We start from the raw sequence: 24,669 nt of genomic DNA on the forward strand, positions 1-24,669 counted from the left end.
TCACTCACCATTTGTTGAAAACGCCAATTTTTCTAGAACATCACGATTACCAATTTGTTGTCTAAAAAAATATAATTTATTAGGTTCAATATAGAGTAGAATTCTGTTTTATTGCAGTTTTGGTACCGTATAAAAGAAAACTTACCAAACAATTCGAAAATCTTATACATTCTTAAATACAGTAGGATCCTGTTTTTGTGCGGATTTTGGGACCGTATAAAAACTCCGCAAAAAAGTATTCGAAAATTTTATAAATTTTTGCATATAATAATCAACTTTGTACGATATATTGAATAAAAAAAAAATTATGCGGTGGAAAACGACCGTATAAAAGGTCAGACTTAAAAAAATACAACAATGATATATGAAATAGCATTCAATTAATTAAATTAATTAAATTCGGCCCGAAGATTGTAAAAATATTAAATTTTAATCATTTGAACCGTGGATAAAAGTCTGCAAATGCCATTTGCAAATTGAGCAACAATGCGGCTGTTTAGGTAATTAAAGCTTATAACTTTCATAGTCAATCGCACAAAAAATGTACGGTTATAAAATCGCCTTCAACCCATCGCACAAAAAAAAAAATTGCATGAAAATGAACCGTATAAAAATAGGATTTACTGTACATATATTATATTCTAATATAAAATAAATAAAAATAATATAAATAATATAAAAATAAAAAATATAAAAATTTGAAATACCTCGCAATTTCTAGAAAATGGCATATCAGGAACACGAAGCACAGCTTTGTTCAATTCAATACACTTAACACTAAAACACTACATAAACCATAAAGCACAATTTCAAAATGTACATTGAATAGCACAAAAAATAAATCGTCACACAAAATATGAAATCACACTGAATCATTCAATCAGTAAATAAATTATCACACGAAATAATTTTTAATAGAACATACTGCAACTAAAGGCACAAATTCAAATATAATATAACCAACATAGTTGGTTCAACAGGTTTATTTTGTAGCAGCAGCCGATACCTTATTTAAGGGGTTTTCTAGTGTAAAGGCATGAATTTTAAGTAATTTTTAAATCACCATAATATCTTTATCAATGTTACATAAGTACAGAAAAAAATAAAACCTCCTAGTAATCCAAAATTAAAGAAAAAAAATAATATTATGCTATAGTATATACCAGGATTAACCACTTAAAGCTATGCTTTTTTTGTGAAGTGAGGTCAAACTAGTGGAACATGGCATCGTGCAAATTGCAAGAACTTCTCGTACTGAAAATTAAATTAAAAAAAAAACCTTTAAAATTTTTTGAAAACTTCGAGAAAAATAAGATTTTTGAGAATTTCGAAATTTTTAAAAAATTTTAATTTGCTTTATATCTGAAATTTTTTTTATACTTCAAATTTTTTTAAAATTTTGAACTTTTTTTCAAAGCAATCGTGCTGTGTGGCTGTTTTAGCGTAAATATCGAAGCGCGTAAACGCTGCATCGCAGTCTAAATGATAAACATTGGTACGAAATCTATTGAAATATAAACAAAATTCATACTTATTATTAAAATCACTATAATATATCTGATAATTTTTGATCGCCTAGTGCATATGTCTAATGATAATTTTTGATCGCCAAATGACATTTTTTTTATTTTTTTCACACTATCTCTGAAACCACTAGACCTCCCTTCAGACAAAAATTTAAAAAGTACTTCATTTTGTTAATACAAATAAAATGTTTTTTGAATTATTCAAATCGGACGCTCCGTTCTTTCAAATACTGATTTATCATTTTGGGCTCTTTTTGCTCCGTATCTTCGAAACGGCTAGACCTGCCATTGTCAAAAACTAATCAATACAAATCGTCCCCTTGTCAATACAAATTAAATGTTTTTTAAATTATTTAAATCGGTTGAACCGTGTTCCCAAAATCGTCGACGAAAATTTGTATCTGCACACACACACACATCCATTTTTTTGTAGAGGTATGCGGAAATGTTCCAAAACCTCTGAAACTTAAAGATATGAAAAAAAAAATCATTTTCGATTTTGTTGCGATTACTATAACTTACTCTACGACAAGTTGGAAAAATCATAATATAAAGTCAAAATAACATAAAAATTTAAAAAAAAAACCTAATTTTTAAAATAAATCAAAGAATTCTTTTTTAAAACCTTATTCACGACAAAGGAAAAATACGTTAGATTGCGAAAATCATGAAATCGTGGATTTAAATTTGGATTGAAAAAAGTTTTTTTTTAAATTATGATGTTCTGACTTTATATTATGATTTCTACAACATCATATAATTAAATACAAAAAACATGCTTGTTTTCACCTCACTTCACAAAAACCCTACGTTTAGCGTTAAGTTAAAAAATAATTTTTCGACAAAGTGGTGACTATTTGAAAAAAATCAATTTGGCAACTATAAGGCAAAAAATATTTTGAACAACTTTTACTATTTTTTCGCAATTTTATTTGTGTAAATCAAATATGTAAAATAAGGTGGCTCTTCTGCTGCACACCATTTTGCTCCTAGTACAGAATTTCTCCATCCCATCTCCTCCACCACACAACTTGCTTCTATCCTGTATGGATTAAGCTTTCTACCTTCTGCACAGCTTTCGAGTAAATACAGTATATCTACAAATCCTTTCGATGCTGCGAGTTGATAACATGTAGTACCTCTAATGTCCACAGCGTTGATATCGCTTTTCTTTTCAATAAGCATAACACAAACTTGATATTGATTTTCATTAATAGCCCAGAATAAGGCACTATGTCCTTGGATATCAGTTTTATTTACTTCTGCTCCATGAGCTATTAGTTCTTGAATTACAGAAAGATGGCCCAATTGGCACGCTAGCATTAGAGCTGTAATTCCTTGTGAATCTGAAGTATTAACGTTGGCACCGTGTTTTAATAGTATTTTAACCAATGCTAGAACTGTCTCTTCAGTATTATTTGTTGTTGGGCAGGGTGCCACAACACAATTTTTTTCAACAAGCAGGGCACAATGATTAAAATGGCTTTCTTTAATAGCCCAGAATAAAGCATTCTGTCCTTCTTCATCTGCTTGATGAACTTGATATGAGCTTTGATGTGAGAGTAATTCATCAACCACAGACACATAACCCACTTCACAGGATAACATTAAAGCTGTTATCCCCTTCTTATCAGTAGCATTAATGTCAGCATCATGCTGTATTAATATCTTTACTATAGCTAAAACCTTTTCTTCAGTATTATTTGCTATTGAGCAGAGTGCCACATTAAATTTTTTTTCGATGAGAAGCGAGCATACTTGACGAAAATTTTTAATAATTGCCCAGAATAAAGCATTATATCCATTTACATCAGCTTGATTCACGTTTGCTACATGTGCAAGCAATTCTTGGACTACTGAGACGTAACCCACTTGACACGCTAGCATCAAGGCTGTAATTCCATCTGCATCAGTGGCGTTAACATTAGCACCACTTTCTATTAATTTCTTCACCAAGGCTAGCGTGGTTTCTTCAGAATTGCTTGTTGTGGAGCAGGCCGCCATCAACGGTGTGAACATTGGTATATCAAAGGCAGTCACAGGGTTCATCATAGCTGTACTTCTGAAAATAACAAGAAAAATTAAAACTATATTAAATATAGAAGTTTGTGCCAAAACTATTTATAATTAATTGTACATGAACATCATTTTTTTTAAAAGGTAATAATGAAATCTATGGATTTTAAAATGTGTTTAATCAAGCTAGATGACAGATCAGTTACAAAAGCAGCAGCTTAAATATGAGCAGTTACTAAATGTATGACTTAGAAATACACATGTCCACGTGGATAAACTAAAATAACCTAATATGCTCAAACATTTATAAAATCCAGAAATTAACGAATTGCTGGAACTTCCCGTACCAAAAATTATTATTTTTTTAAAAACGATTAACATTTTTAAAAAAATTCTACTTCGAAAAAATTAGAGTTTTGAGTTTTTTTGAAAAAAAAATATTTTCTTCATTTTGACATATTTAGGACATTCGAAACTTTTTTTCAAAAAAATCGTACTACTTTAACTGCATAGAGACGAAATATCGAAGCGCGTAAGCGCCTCGCCGCCTTCTAACGGATAAGCATTGCTACGGAACCCATAGGAATGTAAACAAAATTTATACTTATTGTTTAAATCTCTATAAAATATGTGATAATTTGATGTGCATATTTCTACTGATCATTATTGACCGCCAAATGGCATTTGTTTTTACTCTTTTCATTAGATCTCCGAAACCGCTAGACCTGTCTTCATGAAAATTGATCAACTTATCATCTTGTCAATACAAGTAAAATGTTTTTTAAATTATTAAAATCGGACGCTCCGTTCTCTTAAAAACTGAGTTACCATTTTTGGCACTTTTTGTCCCGTATCTTCGGAACGGCTAGACCTGCCTTTGCCAAAAACTAATCAGCACGTCTCCTTATCAATACGAATCGAATGTTTTTGAATTATTCAAATCGGTTGATCGGTGTTCCCGAAATCGACGAAAATTTGTATCCGCACACACACACACGCACACACATACACACACATGCATCCATTTTTTCTAAGGTATGCCAAAATATTCAGAAACCTTTGAAACCTAAACATATATAAAAATTTTCATTTTCGAGTTTTTTGCGATTACTATAACTTGCCCTCCGGGAAGTTAATAATAGAAGATCGGGCAATCGTCCCAAATAAATTAATCAATGTTCGTCCTGATCGAATTTCACCGAAGTTTTTAAATTTTTGAAGTAGGTTCAGACATTATTTCTATATTCTTGTTTATTCAGATATTTTCAACTAAACTTCAACGAAAGGACATATTTTGGCTCACATGCATTTACACATTTTTCCCAATTCTGGTGTCAACATTCAAAATGGCTTGAAACGTAGAGAAATCGAAGTTAGCAATTTGGATTTTCTGGCGAAAATAAACTTGCTTTTCAGGGAGCTAATAAAATATTTAACTAAATACAAAATTGATTTACAATGCCGTTATGTATAGATATGTTACAATAAGTTTAATTAAAAGTTATGTAAAATTTGATAAACCTTGCGTAATAATTCTGCAACAGTTTTCTAGTAAACTAATTCTAGATCATGTAATATTAAGATCAGTAACAAATTTATAATTTGTTAGAAGATGGCATATAAGATAATATAAATCATCTATTCCGAACACGCTTTCACGGAAACCTAAATACGTTTTGTACAATTCTGATCATAATTCATTTCACAATTTAACATTTAATGTTAATAAATCATTCTGATCGTTACTATAACAAAATTAGATTATTAATAATTTACATTGAAATAACTTAAATATTTTAAAAGTTCATTGAAGATTAAATTGGAAATAGCGGATAATAACTTGTTTTTTTAAATTTAATTATGAAATCAATAAAAAGTAAATTAACAAATTCACATCAAACAAACTGCATGACAAACACAATCATATCACGTTTACATGAGGTACGTTTTCGTCAGAATTTAGTACCGAAATGCTGGTAGATTTGTTTTGGAACAGTGCCCGGTGGTAAAGGTTAATTATGAATCGGGTATATGATTTTCTGTTATGAAAAATAAGAAAAATATTCGGTAAAAAATATTCATTAACTCAACGGATACAAAAGGAAAATCAATGTTCACATTGCATTGCACTATCAGTACTGTTCTGATTTCATATATGATATATTTGAGTCTGATCGATAAAGTCGTCTTAATCCATCTTAGATATAAACAATTAAATGTTTAAAATAAATTTCGGCTCTGCTCTTGTCGGCTCTGTACAAAGTTGCTTGGTGCATCCCACAACACAGCGAGAGTAAACTCGGACTCGCGGTCGTTAGAAAAGATCCGACAATCATTTATAACTCGCGTTTTCGTCTAACAAAAGAAAATCTCCCTTTGTGTGGATCTATGCTAGTGCTGACAATATTATTTACACTTGGAATTCGAGAAAATAGAAATAAGTAAAGTACATACTCACGAACACACGCAGAAGAGATTAATAAAATGCTATGACTGTAACATAGTTCTGCACTGATCAGAGACATGGACTATGGAAAGGCCAACAAAAATTATCTGTAAAGTTCTAAAATGTGGTGCTGGAGGCGAATGGAAAAGATCAAGTGAACAGACAAGATAACCAATGAAGGAGTCTTGAGAGTAGTGGGAGAAGAAAGGATTCTATTGAGCACGATCCTGAAAAGAAAAGTAAACTGGATCGGACACATTCTGCATAAAGAATGCCTTTTGCACGACCTCATCGAAGGTAAAATAAAAGGACTAAAAAATGGGAAGAAGAAGAATGCAGATGGTTGATAACTTACGCGAAAAAAATACAGGGAATTGAAAGCCCAAGCACAAGACCAGGAAGCATGGAAGCAGAAGTTTGGAATCAAAAATGGTCAACAATTGAAGGCAATAAAATGGTAATGAGAATAATAAACAAAGGAGGGGAAGAAAATCATAGATTTTTGTAGTGCTTTCATACCATGGACCTCCCTTTTTTCGGGCAGACTACAATTTATTATTTTTAACACGTTCGCACACTGTAGAAGTTTCAGCAAGGTACAAAAATTGACAGACATTTCATTTTTAAATTGGTTGTCATATACGAAATATGAGTAGACACCGTTTATCTGATTATCGTATTTTAATCGTTATATACGATGAATACTTAAGCATCCACGTCAAGTATTTACACTTTTACTTTACGCAATGTGCTTGCCCAAATTAATTTATGACGGCGAAAGAAGATAATACACAAATACCTAAAAAATTAGTTGGTCATTACCTTGACAGAGGTTATATAAAAATGAATTCAAAATACTTGACTTTAAAATTTGAATGCTGTAGCATTCATGTCATTCTGCATCACAATGAAAATAAATGCTATAGCATTCACATCCGCCAATGTGTTAATATCTAATATACTTGGGTTTACTATATTATATTGTGATCGTCGACCTTGCAGTCACGAGTTTTCTACTATTACATCTTTTATAATCCATGCAGTTTTTTGTCAATAAGCTCATAATAATAAATTATACTTAATTACAATTAATCAATTTAATTTTAATCTAAATGTAATTAGGATCAATTTAGAGCCATGGTCCGAAAAGTCATACCAATACTGATTTTCTGAGGATGTTGAGAATTTGTCAATTAGTTTCGACTTTAGTTACGTTAGTTTTAAGACTTTTCAGTAATTAACATATATCTAATTTATACTTCACATGTACCGGAACAAATAAAGCTATCAGTAATTGTTATGTGAATGTGAAATAAATTAAGTCGCCTTTGATTTAAAAATAATTAAAAATTAAATAATAGTAATGGAAAACTATCGTTTATGTTCACAATGTAAAACTTGATAATTTTAATGAATAATAATAAAGTGAAGAAATAAGAGTGACTTAACCTTAATAGGTTAAGGTTTTACTGGCCGAGTAAGAACCATATTTTTGTCAAGAAAAACTGGTTCGCTCTGGAGTATAGTATTTTGCTTTTTTCCGTGAAATTATATCGGAACATAAATAACTTCTAATTTTAATACCAAACTCTTAAATGTGCAAAAATGTAGTTAATAATATATATATATATATATATATATATATATATATATATCTATATATATATAAGGTTGTCAAATGTCTTTCTTCCGCCTTTTTGTATTATAAACCAAGAGCAAAAAAGCGGAAGGGAGATATTTGACAACCTTATATATATATATCCAACAATGTAATTTTACCGTAGAAATAATTGGAAATGGCCAATAACTGAAAAGAATTGAAGATTTCTATTAACAATGTATCGATTTAGCTTACTCGATCATTTATCACAAATCTTCGACATACAGACACATGCCCACCTTAACATATATACGAGTCGGAACGAATGATGGTAACGCAACATCAACAAAAAATATATATAACATCTTATTTATATTTTAATTATATCATCATTATTCTTATTATGCTACGGGCGTGCCTAATCATCGCGTATTGTTGGAAACAAAACAGGTGTGATTTATTTTTCTATACTGGAAAATAATTATCTTCTAAACGAATCGGCTGACTGACTCTTCTAGACCGACGTCTCGGGGACATACTAAAAACACATGAGGTATGGTAAGTGAAATTGGATAGTTTTCAGGAATGCTCGACTAGAATATATATAACTAATTGTTTGTTCTAAATAACAATTTGTCTACACTAACAACTTCATATAATATAGTTATATTAAACTTCTATATATGTAAACCAATGCTCTTTCAATCAAGGCATTCAAGAGTCGAATCAATTCAGAACATTTCCATTTGTTTTAAATTACTCTATTTTTATTAATTTTTATTTTTTTATTGTTTTTTGATTTTTGTTAGAAATATTACTAATGTAAACGTAAAATGTTTAATTGCATTCTTTATGTATTTATAAAAATCGTATAATTCTACTCAAATAGATAAACTCATTTTTAAAACTAGCTGTAAGTGGAATTCTGTCTTAAGGCAATTAAGGCATCGTGCCTTAAGGCAAATTGCTGGAACTTCCCGTACCAAAAATTATTATTTTTTTAAAAACGATTAACATTTTTGAAAAAAATTTACTTCGAAAAAATAAGATTTTTGACAAACAATTAGACAAAAAATTACTTTTTTTTTGAAAAAAAAAATTTTTTTTAATTTTTTTTTTTTAATTTTTTTGTTTTTGATAAAAAATGTTTTCTTTGTTTTGACATATTTTGAAAGATCTAAACTTTTTTTCAAAGCAATCGTACTGCTTTAACTGCATAAAGACGAAATATCAAACCGCGTAAGCGCCGCGTCGACGTCTAACGCGTAAACATTGGTACGGAACCCATAGGAATGTAAACCAAAATTATACTTATTGTTAAAATCTCTATAAAATATCTGATAATTTGATGTGCATATGTCTAATGATCATTTTTGACCGCCAAACTTTACTTTTTTTATTAGATCTCCGAAACCGCTAGACCTGCCTTTATGAAAATTTGATCGGTTCTTTACCTTGTCAATACAAGTAAAATGTTTTTTGAATTATTAAAATCGGACGCTCCGTTCTCTTAAAAACTGAGTTACCGTTTTTGGCACTTTTTGCCCCGTATCTTTGGAACGGCTAGACCTGACTTCGCCAAAAACTAATCAGCACGTCTCCTTATCAATAGGAATCGAATGTTTTTTGGATTATTCAAATCGGTTGATCGGTGTTCCCGAAATCGTCGACGAAAATTTGTATCCGCACATACATACACACACGCACACACACACACACACACACACACACATACATCAATTTTTTCTAAGGTATGCCAAAATATTGAGAAACTTCTGAAACGTAAAGATATATAAAAATTTTCATTTTCGATTTTTTTGCGATTACTATAACTTGCCCTACGGGAAGTTAATTACGATTATGTAACGGTTAAAAACAAGGGCGCTTTTTGCTATAGTGAGCATGCATCTGAATTATTTTGTAATAATCAATATATATTATTGGGTGGTTTCCACAAAAATATTTAGGGTGTTTATTATTATAAAAATTATATGGAAATAATATTTGTTTTAATAATCCACAATTTGTCAATGTCCCATACATTCAAGTGGAATTCAGCAATTATGTAAAAATCTTATTTTGTAAATTAAGTTACTAGAGAGTTTATGTTATTATCTAATGAAATACTATTAGTTTTGTTGTTGTCTGGAATATTACAGATATACAGATATTAAATAATGTTGGTTACTCATAGTTAACATCAACTAGCTCTCCCATTATTTGACGTAGCAATGATGATGATGTATCGAGTTAATAGGAAGTTATGCATGTGTCAGAAGAATAGGATATTTTATTTTTTTAATATCGTAGAAGCTGTTCAATACTTATCACGTATTAACAGTAATTATAATTCAGATTTTAGTGATTTTTATTAAATCTATTGCTTTAGGCTAAGTAATCAAGACGTATATAAATGTGTTTTAGATTCAGAAAACAATCATTAAAATTAATTAAAATTTTCATTTAGCTTCAATGAGTTGAGGCACGATGACATACAATTATTCATTCAATTAAACCGGTCAAAAAATCTAGGCTTATGATAAAATATTTATTCTTTGACTTAAATGTTCTATTTTTGATTGCTCTGGAATAGATATAAAAAAAATTGACTTACGAGTAACTCGAATTGTAGGTTCTATTGACACTAAAATAAAATCTATCTTATATATTATAATTTTAAATAAGTTAGAGAAATATAATTTTAATAGTATAAGAAGTAAAAAATGCGTATAGAGTGCTATGTTAAGCAAAAACATTAAATCAACCCTAAATCAAATTCCGGATTATATTACATATATTAATACTAAGAAAAATGTTCATAATATAATTTTAAACAAGTTTATCTCTCATTTATGATTGTCGAATGGTTTTATATAAATAATATAAAAAAACACTTTTTGCATTTGAGATTTTAAATTTTCATCCAATTCGCTGCAGTGCGTAATAAAATATGTTAAAAATTGGGCTTATCATACATAAATTGCAACACTCTATTATAAATTTAGCAAATTTTCAAAAGTTACATAAAATACAATAAAATTGTTATTGAAAGTTCTGAATTATCAAAAGGAGCCGATTCTACTATAAAATAGTCCAATGTTACGACAAAGCTATGTTACGTAGCGCTTCTCATACAAAATAGTACTTAATACTGTCAAGATGCAACGCATTTGCTGTGCAGTCAGGCGTTTCACACATGTAATACAACTTCACTCATATTTTATTATAGTCCAGTCATTATAGTAAGTTCACCTCGGAATTCGAGACACTCAGCTGTAAGTCTGCAAATACTTCTATATTGAAACCCTAAAGTTGTCTCAAAACCTACATATGGTATTGACACCCAACCATATGCAGGTTTTGAGACAACTTTAGGGTGTCAATATACAAGTATTTACAGGCTTACAGCTGTGTATCTCGAATTCCGAGATTCTAACCTAATTTAAGCTTAAATGACAGGACTATTATACCTTATCACAAAAATACAGTAATTATAACATTGTTTTTTCGACATTTGTGCGTTTTCTAGGTTAGTATTTAATATCATTTTGTATGAAAAGCGCTACCATAACGTTAGTCTATTTTACTAATTTTGGGGCAGAATCGCCTCTTAAATAGTATTGTAAATTATGCAACGTACCAAATGTTCTGATCATTTAGATAGTTTAAAAGCCATAGATTTAAGTTTTGCCTTCTGATATACCAAGTCATAAATAAGTACCAAATATTATCGAAAAATAACAAATTTATAGTGTTCGATTCCCCATGTCACGGTATTGAAATTAATCTGTAGTCGCTCGATTAATATGATGCGATACGACATTATTAACACTCCATTACACTGGCGATACGTTTAGTCATATATCATTCCTTCGTTCTTTTTGAATAACAAAACATAAGGATTTGAAGAAATACAATGTTGTATGGAGCCGTCATAACATGCACAATGGTCTTTATAACGTGTGATGTCTATAATAACCATTTTATACGATTATTGTTATTGAAAAACCAATCGAAATTAAATTTTAACAATGTATTATTCTTCAAAGGTTTTGAATTTCATTTGCTCGAATGGAAAATCATTGTTTAATTATGTCAGAAAATCTATATTATCCCTATTTGACACTTGGATCATGAGATGAAACTGTAGCATTGCACGTAATATGAATAACATATTTATTACTACTAGTAAAAATGTGCGTAGTAAAACAAACGTACGTGTGAGCCTGTATGACTAACATGAATTTTACCAAAAAAAATCTAAGAACCCCTATAAAAAGAGTGGTTTCTGCAAAACAATACAAGTGCTCGTTTACGAAAAATACATCTGTATAATAAATACTAATATTTATTAAGAATATTTTTATTTCACTTCATTCACCATTCATATATAAAAAACCAGGAAAGATTTATCAAAGCCCCCTTGCTGAAAATACTCAAACACAAATTCTAAATTAATTCTTGTTTAATACATTTTTCAATTAGTCCTCTGAATAATGTTTCTAAATAGTTATATACAAATTTTGTGGCTCGTTTCGCTATAAAGCCTTCTCTGATGAGAAAATTAATTCAAATTATATAATTATATAATTATATAATTATATATATATATATATATATATATATATATATATATATAATTTTATTTGAACAGCGATCAGAACTTATGGGTTCTATGAGCTGTTGTGATTAATATCTTACAAACTACGTTTGTTTGATTACAGATGGCAACCCAAACAGTTGTCACATCTCTCTATGATAAGTTTTTATTACAATCTCTGTAATAGGGCAAGTATGGTGCAACAATGCCGGGTGAGGGCTATTATCACTTGGAAACATATTGCTATTTAATATAATTATAAACGTAAGAAATTTTACTAGTTTTCAGCATAAATATAAAAAGGTTTTTATAGTATCGAAGAATATGTAAGATATGATTTCAATATTTTGTCAATATTTTTTTCTGTTTGTACAAAGCAAATAAGAAGAAATACTCCTATTGAAAAATAATTAGATAATAAATTTTTTACGTTTTGTCTACGTGATCTAAATCATTCTGATCTAAAAGTAATATCTGTTTTATAAACTTCCCATACGATAAGTTATAGTAATCACAAAAAAAAATCGAAAATGATATTTTTACATATTTTTGCGTTTCAGGGCCTTCTGAACATTTTGGTATATCTTAGTAAAAATTGATGTGTGTATAGTATGTATGTGTGCATGTTAGGATACAATTTTTCGTCCACAATTTCAGGCGCCCGAATCAACCGATTTGAATTATTCAAAAAGCATTCGATTGTTTTTGACTGGGAGTCGTACTGATTAGTTTTTGGCGAAGGCAAGTTCAGCCGTTTCGAAGAAACGGAGCAACATGTGCAAAAAATGTCACAGTTTCTTTGAGAACGGATTGATCGATTTGAATGATTCAAAGAACATTGGATTCGTATTGATAAGGAAACCTGCTGATTAGTTTTAGTTTTTATAATATCTATTAATTGATCAATTTTTGTTGAATCATTATTTGCATTGGGCTCGCCCGTAGGTAAGCGGTTAAGAGCGACGGGACTTGTTTCCGAGGTCCCGGGTTCGATACCCACCTTTCGAGCAGCCTGTTGTCAGGCAGCAGTGACAACGATTTTCACTTGGAAATATAGAAAGCAATATGTTTCCAAGTGAAAATGGCCCTCACCCGGCATTGTTGCACCAATAAAATGTCAGCCCTATTAGATTAATTCTAATAACAAAATCATCAAATATGGATGGATTAACCATTGGGTTACCATCTAAAAAAGACGAAGGAGGGAGAAGTTTCAGCCTAACAGCTCATAGGACGTAAGGTTCTGATAGTTGTTCAACAAAAAAAATATTTGTATTCTTCGAGCGTTTAATTACGGTACGTAAAGTATGAGCAATTTGCTAAAACTAGTTTTGTAATGATTTTAAAGAAATGAGTAAATGATAAGTAGTTTTGATATTCAGAAATACAGTAGAACTCCAATTATCCGAATTAATGGGGACCGGGACCCATTCGGATAATCAAATATTCGGATAATTGGAGTTTGTTTTTAAAATTGCCATTGGAGAGAAAAAAAGTTACGTTTTGATATTGCACTATTTTTTTATTGAATTAAATGAAAGAAACATAACATTTTCACATGTTTTAAATATCAATAAGATGTGCTTATGTACAAGATTAGAAATAAAAATCATTGTTTTGTAAACATCTCCGTCAAGTCAAAACAAACAAGTGCCTACACTGGCTTTGCTGGTGGAAGAATAATAGCGCACTTAGACTTTTTTTGGACAATTTTTTTTTTTGAAAGTGATTCGGATAATCGGCGATTCGGATAGTCGGAGTTCGGATAGACGGAGTTCGGATAGTCGGAGTTCTACTGTATGCTGTTTGCATGCAAGGCTCATCAATTATTAAATTTGTCACTTGTCCGCCTAGATTTAACTCTGCTATCGCATGGCAGCTGACAGTTTCAGCATATCGCATATTTGATTCGCGAAATGATTTGAGATCGAGAGCGGTCTGCACTCTCGGCCGCTGAAATATCCGATGCCGTCCTTCGGCGCGGTGCATTACGGTCGGCACATGGGCACTTCGGCAAGAGAGGCACACAGTCCAATCGATCAAAGGACGTCGGCGACTTTGTGACCGCGGGGGGTTTCGCACCTGAGCACCCCCTGCTGAGCGCCTCTCGGACGGTACGAGAGCGCGAGATGCCGAGGCCGCATCTTCATGGAATGCAACCGATGATTGTGTTGTTGATTAAGAGATCATCGCCTGTATGCATACGAAAACCATGCGTGCTCAAACTGCCAGCGATATTAACTACTAATATATTTTTGAGAAAGATGTTAAGTAAATTTACTCATAAAGTAAGTGTTATTATCCGCATGTGCGTGAACATCATTATGGGCTGGCTGGCTAACAAGTTATACGACATTTGATCTTATTAACTAAGTTATTTAAAGAATTACAAGATAAAAAACTCGAATCATAAAACGTAAAAATCAATGCATGACATCGTGACTTGAGGCAATTTGCTGAAACATTCCGTAATTTAAAAATTTTATAAGTCTAAAAATGTGTTTTTTTTAATTTTCTTAAAACTTAAAAAAAAATAGATTTTTGATAAATTTAAATTAAAAAAAATAAAACTCTTGGAAAAAAACCTATCCATTTTATCTTTCTTTGATATTTTTTTTACTAAAATCTCTGTAAGATAGCTAATAATTTTTTGCGCATATGTCTAATGATCTTTTAAAACTTCCAAATAGCATTTATTTTTACTTTTACTTATTTTAGATCTGCAAAACCGCTAAACCTGCCTTCCCAAAAATTTAACCAGTTCTTCATTCTATCAATACAATATTTTCCGAATAATTCAAATCAGACGTTTCGTTGTCTCAAAAATTGATATGCAATTTTTGGCACTTTTTGCTCCGTATCTTCGAAACGGCTGCCTAGACCGAAAACTAATCAGCATGTCTTCCCATCAACATGATTCTAATGCTTTTTAAATCATTCAAATCGGTTGATCAATGTTCTCGCATTCTTCGACAAATAATTGTATCCACCCCTACATACACACAAATACATTCAGTTATTCTAATTTATGCTATACCCATAAAGTTCAGAAAGATTTTTTGTCGATTACTATGACTTACCTTACGGTTAGTTAATAATTAAATGCAATAATTATATGAAATAAATGCAATAATTATATAAAATGAGACAATAAAAAATATTAAGAGGCCAATTCTCCGATCAAATATAAATGCGATGACAACGCTATGTTACAGTCCTATCTTCGTATGAATAGTTAGAAAAAACTGCTAAAAATCTATGTTTTTGCTGATAACGACAATTATATTTTTACTGGCATTGTAAAATTTTAAAATTTAGAATATTAAACTTATAATAAAAGTAGCTGTAACATTCAAAGGCGTTTCTATTTTTCGGTTAAATTTTCGTGAATTTTCTGTTATAATTTATATTACTACTATTGTCAGCTACTTATGTTTCGAATTAATATTAAATCATTATACCATAAATCCAAAATCTAATGAAGTAAAGTCTTTGAAACGTTCGTCAATCTCTGGACCACGGGAATTTATTAATTCATTTTACAGATTGAAATGTTGTGTGTCCATGACGAAAGTACCATGATCGAATGGATGATTAAATCGATTTCTGGTTTATGTTAATGATACAAGACATGATTTGAAGGTGTTAAAATATATAACTGAGATACACAGGTGTTTTGTAGCAATGACATATGTTTATGATAAACACGATAGAAACGAGTTTTTGATCAAAACCGTTTAATAAAGCCGAGAGATTCGGTCTTTTATCAAAGCCACTTAGATTTTTTGCTGTCGTCTGGTAATTGATAAATAAAAAGTTGGCTGTAAGCACGTATTTAATAACTCAGATTATAAGAAAGCGAATAGTTACAGTAGTCATACCGTACTTTTTCTTGCCCTTGTTTTTGAACAAAACTTTGCGACTATTATTAGATCTGACTTTGATAAAGTCACAGCTAGTTTGTGTAATATTCTTAATGTGTGATGTATGTTAAAATGAAAACCATAAAAAAAATAATTTTAAATAATAAGGAGGCGGGTGGTGAGGATGGTAAATCGTTGTATCATCGGTAATTTTTGTTGGTACACATTTGGACCAACCATCCTGTTAATGTCAACCCTGGTCTAATTATATATTTTATTACTTTCATACATGACAGCAGCAATAAACCCTAATCTTTTATTATACTATTTCAAAATTAAAATAATCCATATTATTGTCATGCATCCTGTTCCAAAATATATCGTCCTGCAATTAATATATATTTCTAAGAAACTCGGATCACCTGTAATTCTACGTACCATGTAATCACCGGCCAATACCTGATTGATTGATGAATGTAATAGCCACTGATTGGATCCAAAATTGTAATGGGATGTCGCTTAATTCCACAAAATGGACCAACCAGAAAAATAATATAATCTTTTTGTAATCAGTCTTAAATCGAAACTCAAAGTAGTAATATCTCAAATTTTATCTAACAAACATAAGTATTAGTTCAAACTTCAACTAAGTAACAAGTATTAACTTAAACTTCAGCTAAGTCAGTATTAATTCGAACTTCAACTAAGTAACATATCTATAAATCTTAATATCGTATTATTTCATTTAAATATACAACACAAAACTACTTATCATCTTTTAATCGGTCTGATGTAGCCATCATCTAAATATATCTGTTTCTTCGAAAATATAAATGAAGTGCAAGTGTATTTAATAGAATTCGGCAGCATTTCGATGGATCACAAACTTCTATACATTTTTGCAAACTATCTTGTAACAACATATTTTCATTCGAACCGGATGGTCAAATAGTGAACACATCCAATTAAAAAGAATAAAAACATTTTTTTCACTGGTACCTATGTATACCACTAATCTAATATAGTAATAGATGTGCTTCTGCAAAAAGAAATCGTTTCTTCATACTGTGAACACAAGCAAATGTTTTTCTGAATCATTCGAATTTGATGCCCAATTTTCTCAAACAGTAATTTTTAGCACTTTTTGCTCCGTATCTCCGGAACGTCTGGACTTGCCTTGTCCAAAATTAGCACATTCCCCTATCAAATAGGAATCGATCAATACTTACGTTAATACTATACTACGATCAATCTACACATCAATAGTTTCTAAGGTACGCCAAAATGTACATGAGGTCTCCAAACAAGAATCCAGAAGTTTGTAAATTATGCTTGAATTGATTTATAAATAACAATCTATGTGATAACCATAGCTTGTAATGTAGTACCAATCGATACATTTATGCAAACATTCTAAGCATTTTAACAAATTAAATCTCAAATTGAATGCCAATTTAAAATAATCTCACACATCCAGAGTTAAATGTGGCCAATAAGTGATCGGAGCCGGCGCAACGAGCAGATAAGTATGGTACATTAAATGTAATTTGTATTTCTCAAAGTTGTTTCCGAAGCTGTTAGATCAGTAAACGAGTGTATAATACCCACACGTAATGCATATCGTGCAATGAACGTTTTCAGTTGTTACAAAGAGATGGTATCTCGATTTGATTGGGTGCAACAACTTTCTCGATCCGCTAATGTTGTTAGCGGACCGCCCTGCCTTAACGCCGCGCGAACGAGCGCTATCTGCACAAGACGGACGCGCATCTCCACTCGGCCGGTCGCCCCTTTCCACTCGCAACCTGGACCGCAATAATTAACAATAATAAAACGCACACTCGGTTAACATCACACAAAACATGGTTAAGGGACGGTCAACCCATTACTCATGCTAGGCGCAAAAAAATCACTGGAAAAAATTGAAATTTGGGTCAAAATTTTCGTAACTTCAAATACGAAGACACGGCTAGTACAAACATTATCCAGATTCATTCAACACAATTTTCAACAGAACTGTAATCTATAGCGGATTAGAATCCGAACATCGACGCTAACAAAACTAGTAAAGAATAAAAAAAGTTTATGTTAAATTTGTTATCAATTTTAAACGAATTAAATTATAATAGTAAGGGATCGTTCAAGTATTACGTAAGTAGATTTTTTACAATTATTTACCCGCCCCCATCCCCCTCGTCAACAAAAGTAAGCAAATCTCTTACCCCCTACCCCCATGCTTACGTAAATATTTTGCAATTAATGTAAAAAAATAAATATACTACCTACGACCTAATCATCATCCAGACTCCCCTGCTCCCCATGCCAACCCAAAATAAGCAAATCAACAACCCCCCCGCCCCCCTATAGTGTTTACGTAATACTTGAACGGCCCCTAATCGGTGTAAATAATAGTAATGGGTGTAAATATATAATAGTATTTAATTATATATTCACACCTATACATCGCGCTATATAACATTTGCTTTAACACTTTAAAATTTAGAATTATTCCAGATCATAATTTCTTCCTGATTTCGAATTTTTTTCTATGCCACATATGAACTACAAAAACAACCTCTAGCAAAAACAAAAACAAAAATATTTTTATTAAAACATTAATTACATTATCAAAAATATTTGACCATAACAAAACAAACGCTGATCTTTAGATCTGGGCAGTCTGATGTCAAGCAGTAGTAACATCGGTTTTCATCTGCAAATATAGGTAACAATGTTTCTAAGTGGAAATAGCCCTTACCGAGAAATACTGCATCAATAAAAAAAAACATCAGTTTCAGAAATTGTGAAATAAAAATTCATTGCATGTAGATAGAACAACTGTTTGGGTTGCCATCAATTTGATCTGATTGTTCTTCAAATAATAATAATAAAATATTCGACTTCTAGAGAATTTGTTTAATTTATGCATATTCAATACAGACTAACTAAAGACAATATTAGTTAATGGAAAATTGCAAATAGATGAAATTTGTGGTGTAAAGCTTATACGTGCTTGATGATTGACGAATAATTCGCCGTTTTTTTTCTATTTTCAATAATAATTAATTAGCATCTAAAAATAAAAAAAAAAACTATAAGCTATTGTGCTGGTTATTAGAATTCCAGTATTGCATTTGCAATACATCTTAGAATTTTTGACTGTTTTATTTGGAAAAAAATTTGGTCTACTGGCGCAGCCCCACAACTCCACGCCATAAGTCCAGATCCGTTTTATTATTGTTCTCTACAATAGTATTTTACTAATTGTGGTATTGCATCTATGTGCAAACGAGATCTATAACCTCAAGTGTAAATTTGGCATCATCCTGTCGAAGTTGGGATGTCATATTGATTAGAAGAGAATGATGTATCAGTAGTAATATTCCAAATGACCATTTATTTTATAACACAGTGTTTTCTCTGTTTACCACTAATATATAATGTGTTTAATTATATTTAATAATAATTAAGATTTACCTTCAATTAACCAGAACAGTAATTTTATTTTCCTTTTCATCGGTTTTGTTTTACTGTTGAAATGAGTAATTTAATTTAATTCGCTATCTGAATGCTTTCCTTAATATTTAATAGAAACAGAATCAGAGATAGTTTTATTATTAATAGACAATAATGTACCAAAGTACATTAACCATTCGTTGAGGCAAATGTTATATGGTGATATTTGTCTTCATCGATTTTTGTGCGCCAATAGTTAGAGTAGTTTTCGATTTTTTTCGGACGATGTTGCACAGTTTGATGCTTGCTAGTAATGAATTTTTGTCAGTAGAATTAATTACTATATCTGCCAAATTTGAGTAAGAATTCACCAGATGTTATCCTACCCGCGTCCAAGTTGCGTCCACATCGGCGTCTTGGAATGCGCGCGTCGTGGATCGGCGGACGAAACGTGTGATGCCGTGAAGGAGAGAGACCACGATTATTCGTTTTTCTTAGATATTTATTATTTATTAATTTAATTATCTGCCTTATCCGCCCCTTCTCCCTTCCCGAGAGACAGAGAAGCCATGTTGGATTTATAGCGGAGCGCCTTTCGCGTCCGAGATATGAGATCTCGCACGATTCGGGCGGTTGCGTTATTCTCTTTTACTTACAATAAGTACCGAGGTGGGATTCGAGTGATTGGCGCTTAGGTGGGATATCATACCAAACTGCATTATATTATAGTATATCTGTCCAGGTTAAATTTTGTCGTTGATTTGTCAATCACTACTATATTGACTACTATTTAACCTGTCAAGCGGCACAACGCTTTTTCCTCACGCAATATTTCAGGTGCACTTAAGAAACATGTCAAGTAATTTATTGCTTTCAATTTGTTTCCGACTGTTTAACTTATCTTACTCTTTGTAGATATCGCTGATCTTACTCATTCAACGGCAATCAGAACTTTAATAGTCCTTTAAGCTTGCTGTGATGACTTCTTATGTTGGTTTCAAAATTGCAAACCAACGGTTAACCTATTTATTTTTCATGAATACATTATTAGAATAAATTCTAAACTGTTGTCTTCATTAGATGCAGAAATGCCGGTAAGAGCTATTTTCACTAGGAAACATATCTTTATCAATATTTACTCTACTTTAAAACTACTTGGCTCTGCTGCTTGCATCAGGCTGTCAGAGAGGGGTTTTGAGTCTGAAACTTCTGACTGAAAGTCCATAGGCCTGAGCACTAATACACGAGACAATCCTCTAACATTTTCACAAATGTTAATGTTCAAAAATGTCTTAAGTATACATATGTACAAATGTCTTACAATTTTGATTTGGGTAAAAATGTATTACTCTTTTTGAGAACTTAGTATTAACCACCCTAAATTGTGGGGTGTTTGTAGTAATAATATAGACAATTTAATTCGATCTGATTTGAACAGTTTGTAAGCAAGCAATAAAAGCTGTAAACCCCCATTATAATTTTATTTATATATATTAGTAAGTAGTAGTAGTATGCATCAATCTAAAAATATATTAATTAAAAACTAATAGTTGGTCATACATACTCGTAAGTTGAATCTTCTTTCGCGAAGAGTTATATTGAATTATTTTCAAAAAGTACAAAAAATTAACCAAATAAAGAAGTATGAAATTCATAATACGTTACTAACAGTGGATATATTTTTAAAACTTGAAACAAACCATAAAAAAGCATTCACAACAACTAGAAGCGAAGTAATAAAATGAACTATATAATAAGATAGAATTTAAGCTTAAAATATTAAGAGAAAGATGATCGTAGCAAAAACTTGATCTAGCAACTACTAGATCCCGATGTGATACCTACCTCGGTTAGATTGATATCGAGCAGTAACGATATTAAATTACTTAACATAGACCTCAAAAATGATATTAAGTGAAAATAGTATTAGACAACTACTAAGTTGCCTTCTAATAGATATATTTAATTAACAAAATAATTACTGAATGCATTTTCATATAACAATAAACATATTCTAGATCCATTAGAAATAAAAGAGATCATTCGCAAAAAAAAAATAAAAACAAAATTTGAAAAAAAACTGTAGTGATTGAAAATTTTTAGTAGCTTATAAAAAAGTAATTTTTATCATTAACTATTTAATTTAAAAACTCAGACCTGCATGCAATTGTAGTAAAGAATTTAGCTCAGAAGCTGAGCTTGAATTTTGACGTATAGTTTTGATTTAATTTGTGTAAGCGCTTTTATCTGCTTTGAATAAAAACGAGATGATTTTAAATGTATTATTATGGGTTAGTATAAAAATCAAATTAGTTCTGGATTAATGTAATACATAAATACAGTAGCTAGCAAAAATATTCCGACCACATTGAATGAAAAAAACTAGATAATGATTCAATGCTTAACGTTAGGTATCTTGTAATTCTAGATATGATTCCATAATTGGCTTTTAAAAGAGTTTGAGAGAAAAACGTGTGAACTAGTTGTTTTAGAAAGCGAAGGGACTAAATAAGTGCTTTTTAAACGATGTTAAATAATATTTAACGTGTAACTTGATTTCAAATGAACAACGATAACACATTGGATATTGTAATTGATTCTAATAAATCTAACGGATTTAATTATATCACCACTGATATCTATCCAATCTATCGGAATATCACCACGTATCACAAAGGTCCAAAAATCCTCAGAAAATCGATCAGATGATTAATGGACGCCCCCTACATAATATAATAATAGCTGTAAACACTGCACTGTTATGAAGTTGCTTTAACACTATGACGTCACAAATATGATAACCAATCATGGTGCGTCCATATTCGCATGATTTATTTTCAAATTTAATCATCTTTAATTCATTTATAATTAATTGAAATATTTCTTTCGTGTTTTACTTTACATACCAATAAAATTAATAATAAAGTTTTAAAACACAACAATAAATTTTTTTTCAAATTCCTAATTGCTTCTCGATTGTAAATGGTAAATGACAACGCTAGCATGCAAACATTAAACAACTTTGTAACTTTTAACAACATCTGCTTCTATTTTTGCAATATATTATGGTCAGGTTCGAGTGCAATACAGGATGCAGTGAAACAAGTTTTAGTCCAACAATATTGCTTGCATAAAACTGCAAATTGAATGCTGCACATTATTACAATACCGATCTAATAAAGAATAAGATTAGAATTATTGAAATTCATAATTTCAGTTCATTATCAAAATTAATTTTATTGGACATATATTTAGCGTATCACAGTTCAGTTCAGTACAGTACAAAAATTTGAGACAGGCGGTGTAAAAAGTAATATTTGTTCGAAGAATGTTTCCTTAAGCTGAAAGGCGATAAAAAATTGAGAACTATGTTCATTAGTAATTTAACTAATATTTTCATTCCTCACAGAAGAGAAATTTTTTCTCAAAAACATTGATAGCACACACTCCGAAGTTCAATAATGGGTATATGCCTTCTCTTAGAAGTCTATCAATTGTTAGGCAAATAATTAGTACCTCGTTTTGTTACATTCTGAAGCATAATGCAAAATATGCATATAATGATAGAGCTGTTCAATGCTAGATATCATCATTTATTAATGATATGGAGCTATTTATCAAATATTTGTCAAGTAAAAATTAGTAATTTTCGAGATGCGTTGAGACCATTCACATTTGGTAAAGAGATATCTATATAACACATTTACGTTAATGTTACTCACAATCAGTTTTGTGCATAAATTTTTCATGAAATTTCGATTTTGTGGTATGTCAATATATAAGAATTCATAGGATGCAATAAAAAAATTATAAGGTTCACTCAGCTCAAGCATTTACATTATGCGAATGAACCTGCAATTTCATAATGTACTGCAAATAAGATAGCTTTCTAATTCAGGTACAAATTATCACTAAAAGAAAATATATAGTATAAAATATATTACATTACATATTAGCAAGAATTTATTTAACAATTTCAATTTTGCAAAAAATGTAACTATATATTATTTTTAAATTCGAAGAATCTTGTTCATTTATGTATAATGTGGCATATAATAATTAATAAAAAAATAACCAAGCTTTATCTTTCGAAGTTTCAATTGACAACATTGATAAAGTTCGGAAGTTTCAATTGACTACTTTAATAAAAGTTGCGAGGGCACTTGCAAAAATGTTGACAATAGGGAAGAAGTATTTTTAAAAGAATGACTATGCATGTAAATATTTGAAGTTTTTACTATAATTTTAATCTAATTGTAAAACAATTATCTAGCTGGACACATTGAAATGGTTAGTTGTGAAGAAACGTTGGCTCATGTGAAATAATCAATAATTGTACAAGCTCGAATCCCGTTCAAATCATTTGGTTCACCAAAAGTTAAAAAAAAAAAAAAAAAATTCAATAAAAAATTTAATTCCGTCTATTAGACGTATAAAGGCCAATTGTTCCCATTAATGTCATTATTTTTTCGAAAAGATTAGTCTATTTTTTTAGGAATACCTCAAATTTTGAACTCTAATTATTAGTCTAAAAATGATTAGCCTGTGACAAACGCTGAAACACCTGAGTCTTCAGGTACATAGATGATGCATAAAGGATGAAGGTTATTAGAGAAGTTTGGAGATTCTTCCGGATCCCTTGGATATAATTAAAAAAATGCTCAAATGCATTTCTCATGATCATCTCATGTCAATAATTTAGGCTTAAAAACAAATTCGAAAATAATTAAACTGATAATTATATATATTAAAACATCTTGAGCTAACCACCCAATTTTATAGTGTCATTGATTATGTAAGCAGCAATATGTGCATTCTTTGCAATATGTGTCGATATTTTTTTTCATTTTGCACATTACACATGACTTTAATGTTATTCTGTTCAAACATAAAAAATAATGGAAACAAATTGAACAAAAGTGAATAAAGTATTGCACGCTAAAACACGCCGATGGCTCTCCATATTCCGAGATGGCTAGTTTTCTCGTCTGGTGTATTGTAGCGAAGATATCTTTCCTTTAAAAGCAATCTTTAAGAAGGCGTTGCTCGTACATCGGAATCGGCGGTGTAAATTAGAGTTCAGTACCTTTTAATACCAGCTGATTTAATCCCGATGCATATTTCATAGGAGATAACGTTTCGGTGTGTGTTGCCTAAGCAAC

The 24,669-nt window shown here is 30.7% G+C and overlaps 1 protein-coding gene across 1 annotated transcript in view; it reads right to left on the bottom strand.

Annotated features, from left to right (window-relative positions):
- LOC113375064 (kinase D-interacting substrate of 220 kDa B-like) overlaps window positions 1-24,669 on the bottom strand; it is a 78,954-nt gene continuing 54,285 nt past the window's right edge. Inside the window, exons 3-4 of the mRNA XM_026615015.1 lie at window positions 2,491-3,588; window positions 1-61 (exon numbers count right to left, since the gene is read on the bottom strand). Coding sequence (XP_026470800.1) covers window positions 1-61; window positions 2,491-3,578 — 1,149 coding nt within the window. The 5' untranslated portion in view covers window positions 3,579-3,588. The remainder of the gene's footprint in view (window positions 62-2,490; window positions 3,589-24,669) is intronic.

This window comes from Ctenocephalides felis, unplaced genomic scaffold, assembly GCF_003426905.1.
Source record: "Ctenocephalides felis isolate EL2017-DRISC unplaced genomic scaffold, ASM342690v1 CF-g0.4_SCAFFOLD_01886, whole genome shotgun sequence".
Classification (NCBI taxonomy): domain Eukaryota; kingdom Metazoa; phylum Arthropoda; class Insecta; order Siphonaptera; family Pulicidae; genus Ctenocephalides; species Ctenocephalides felis.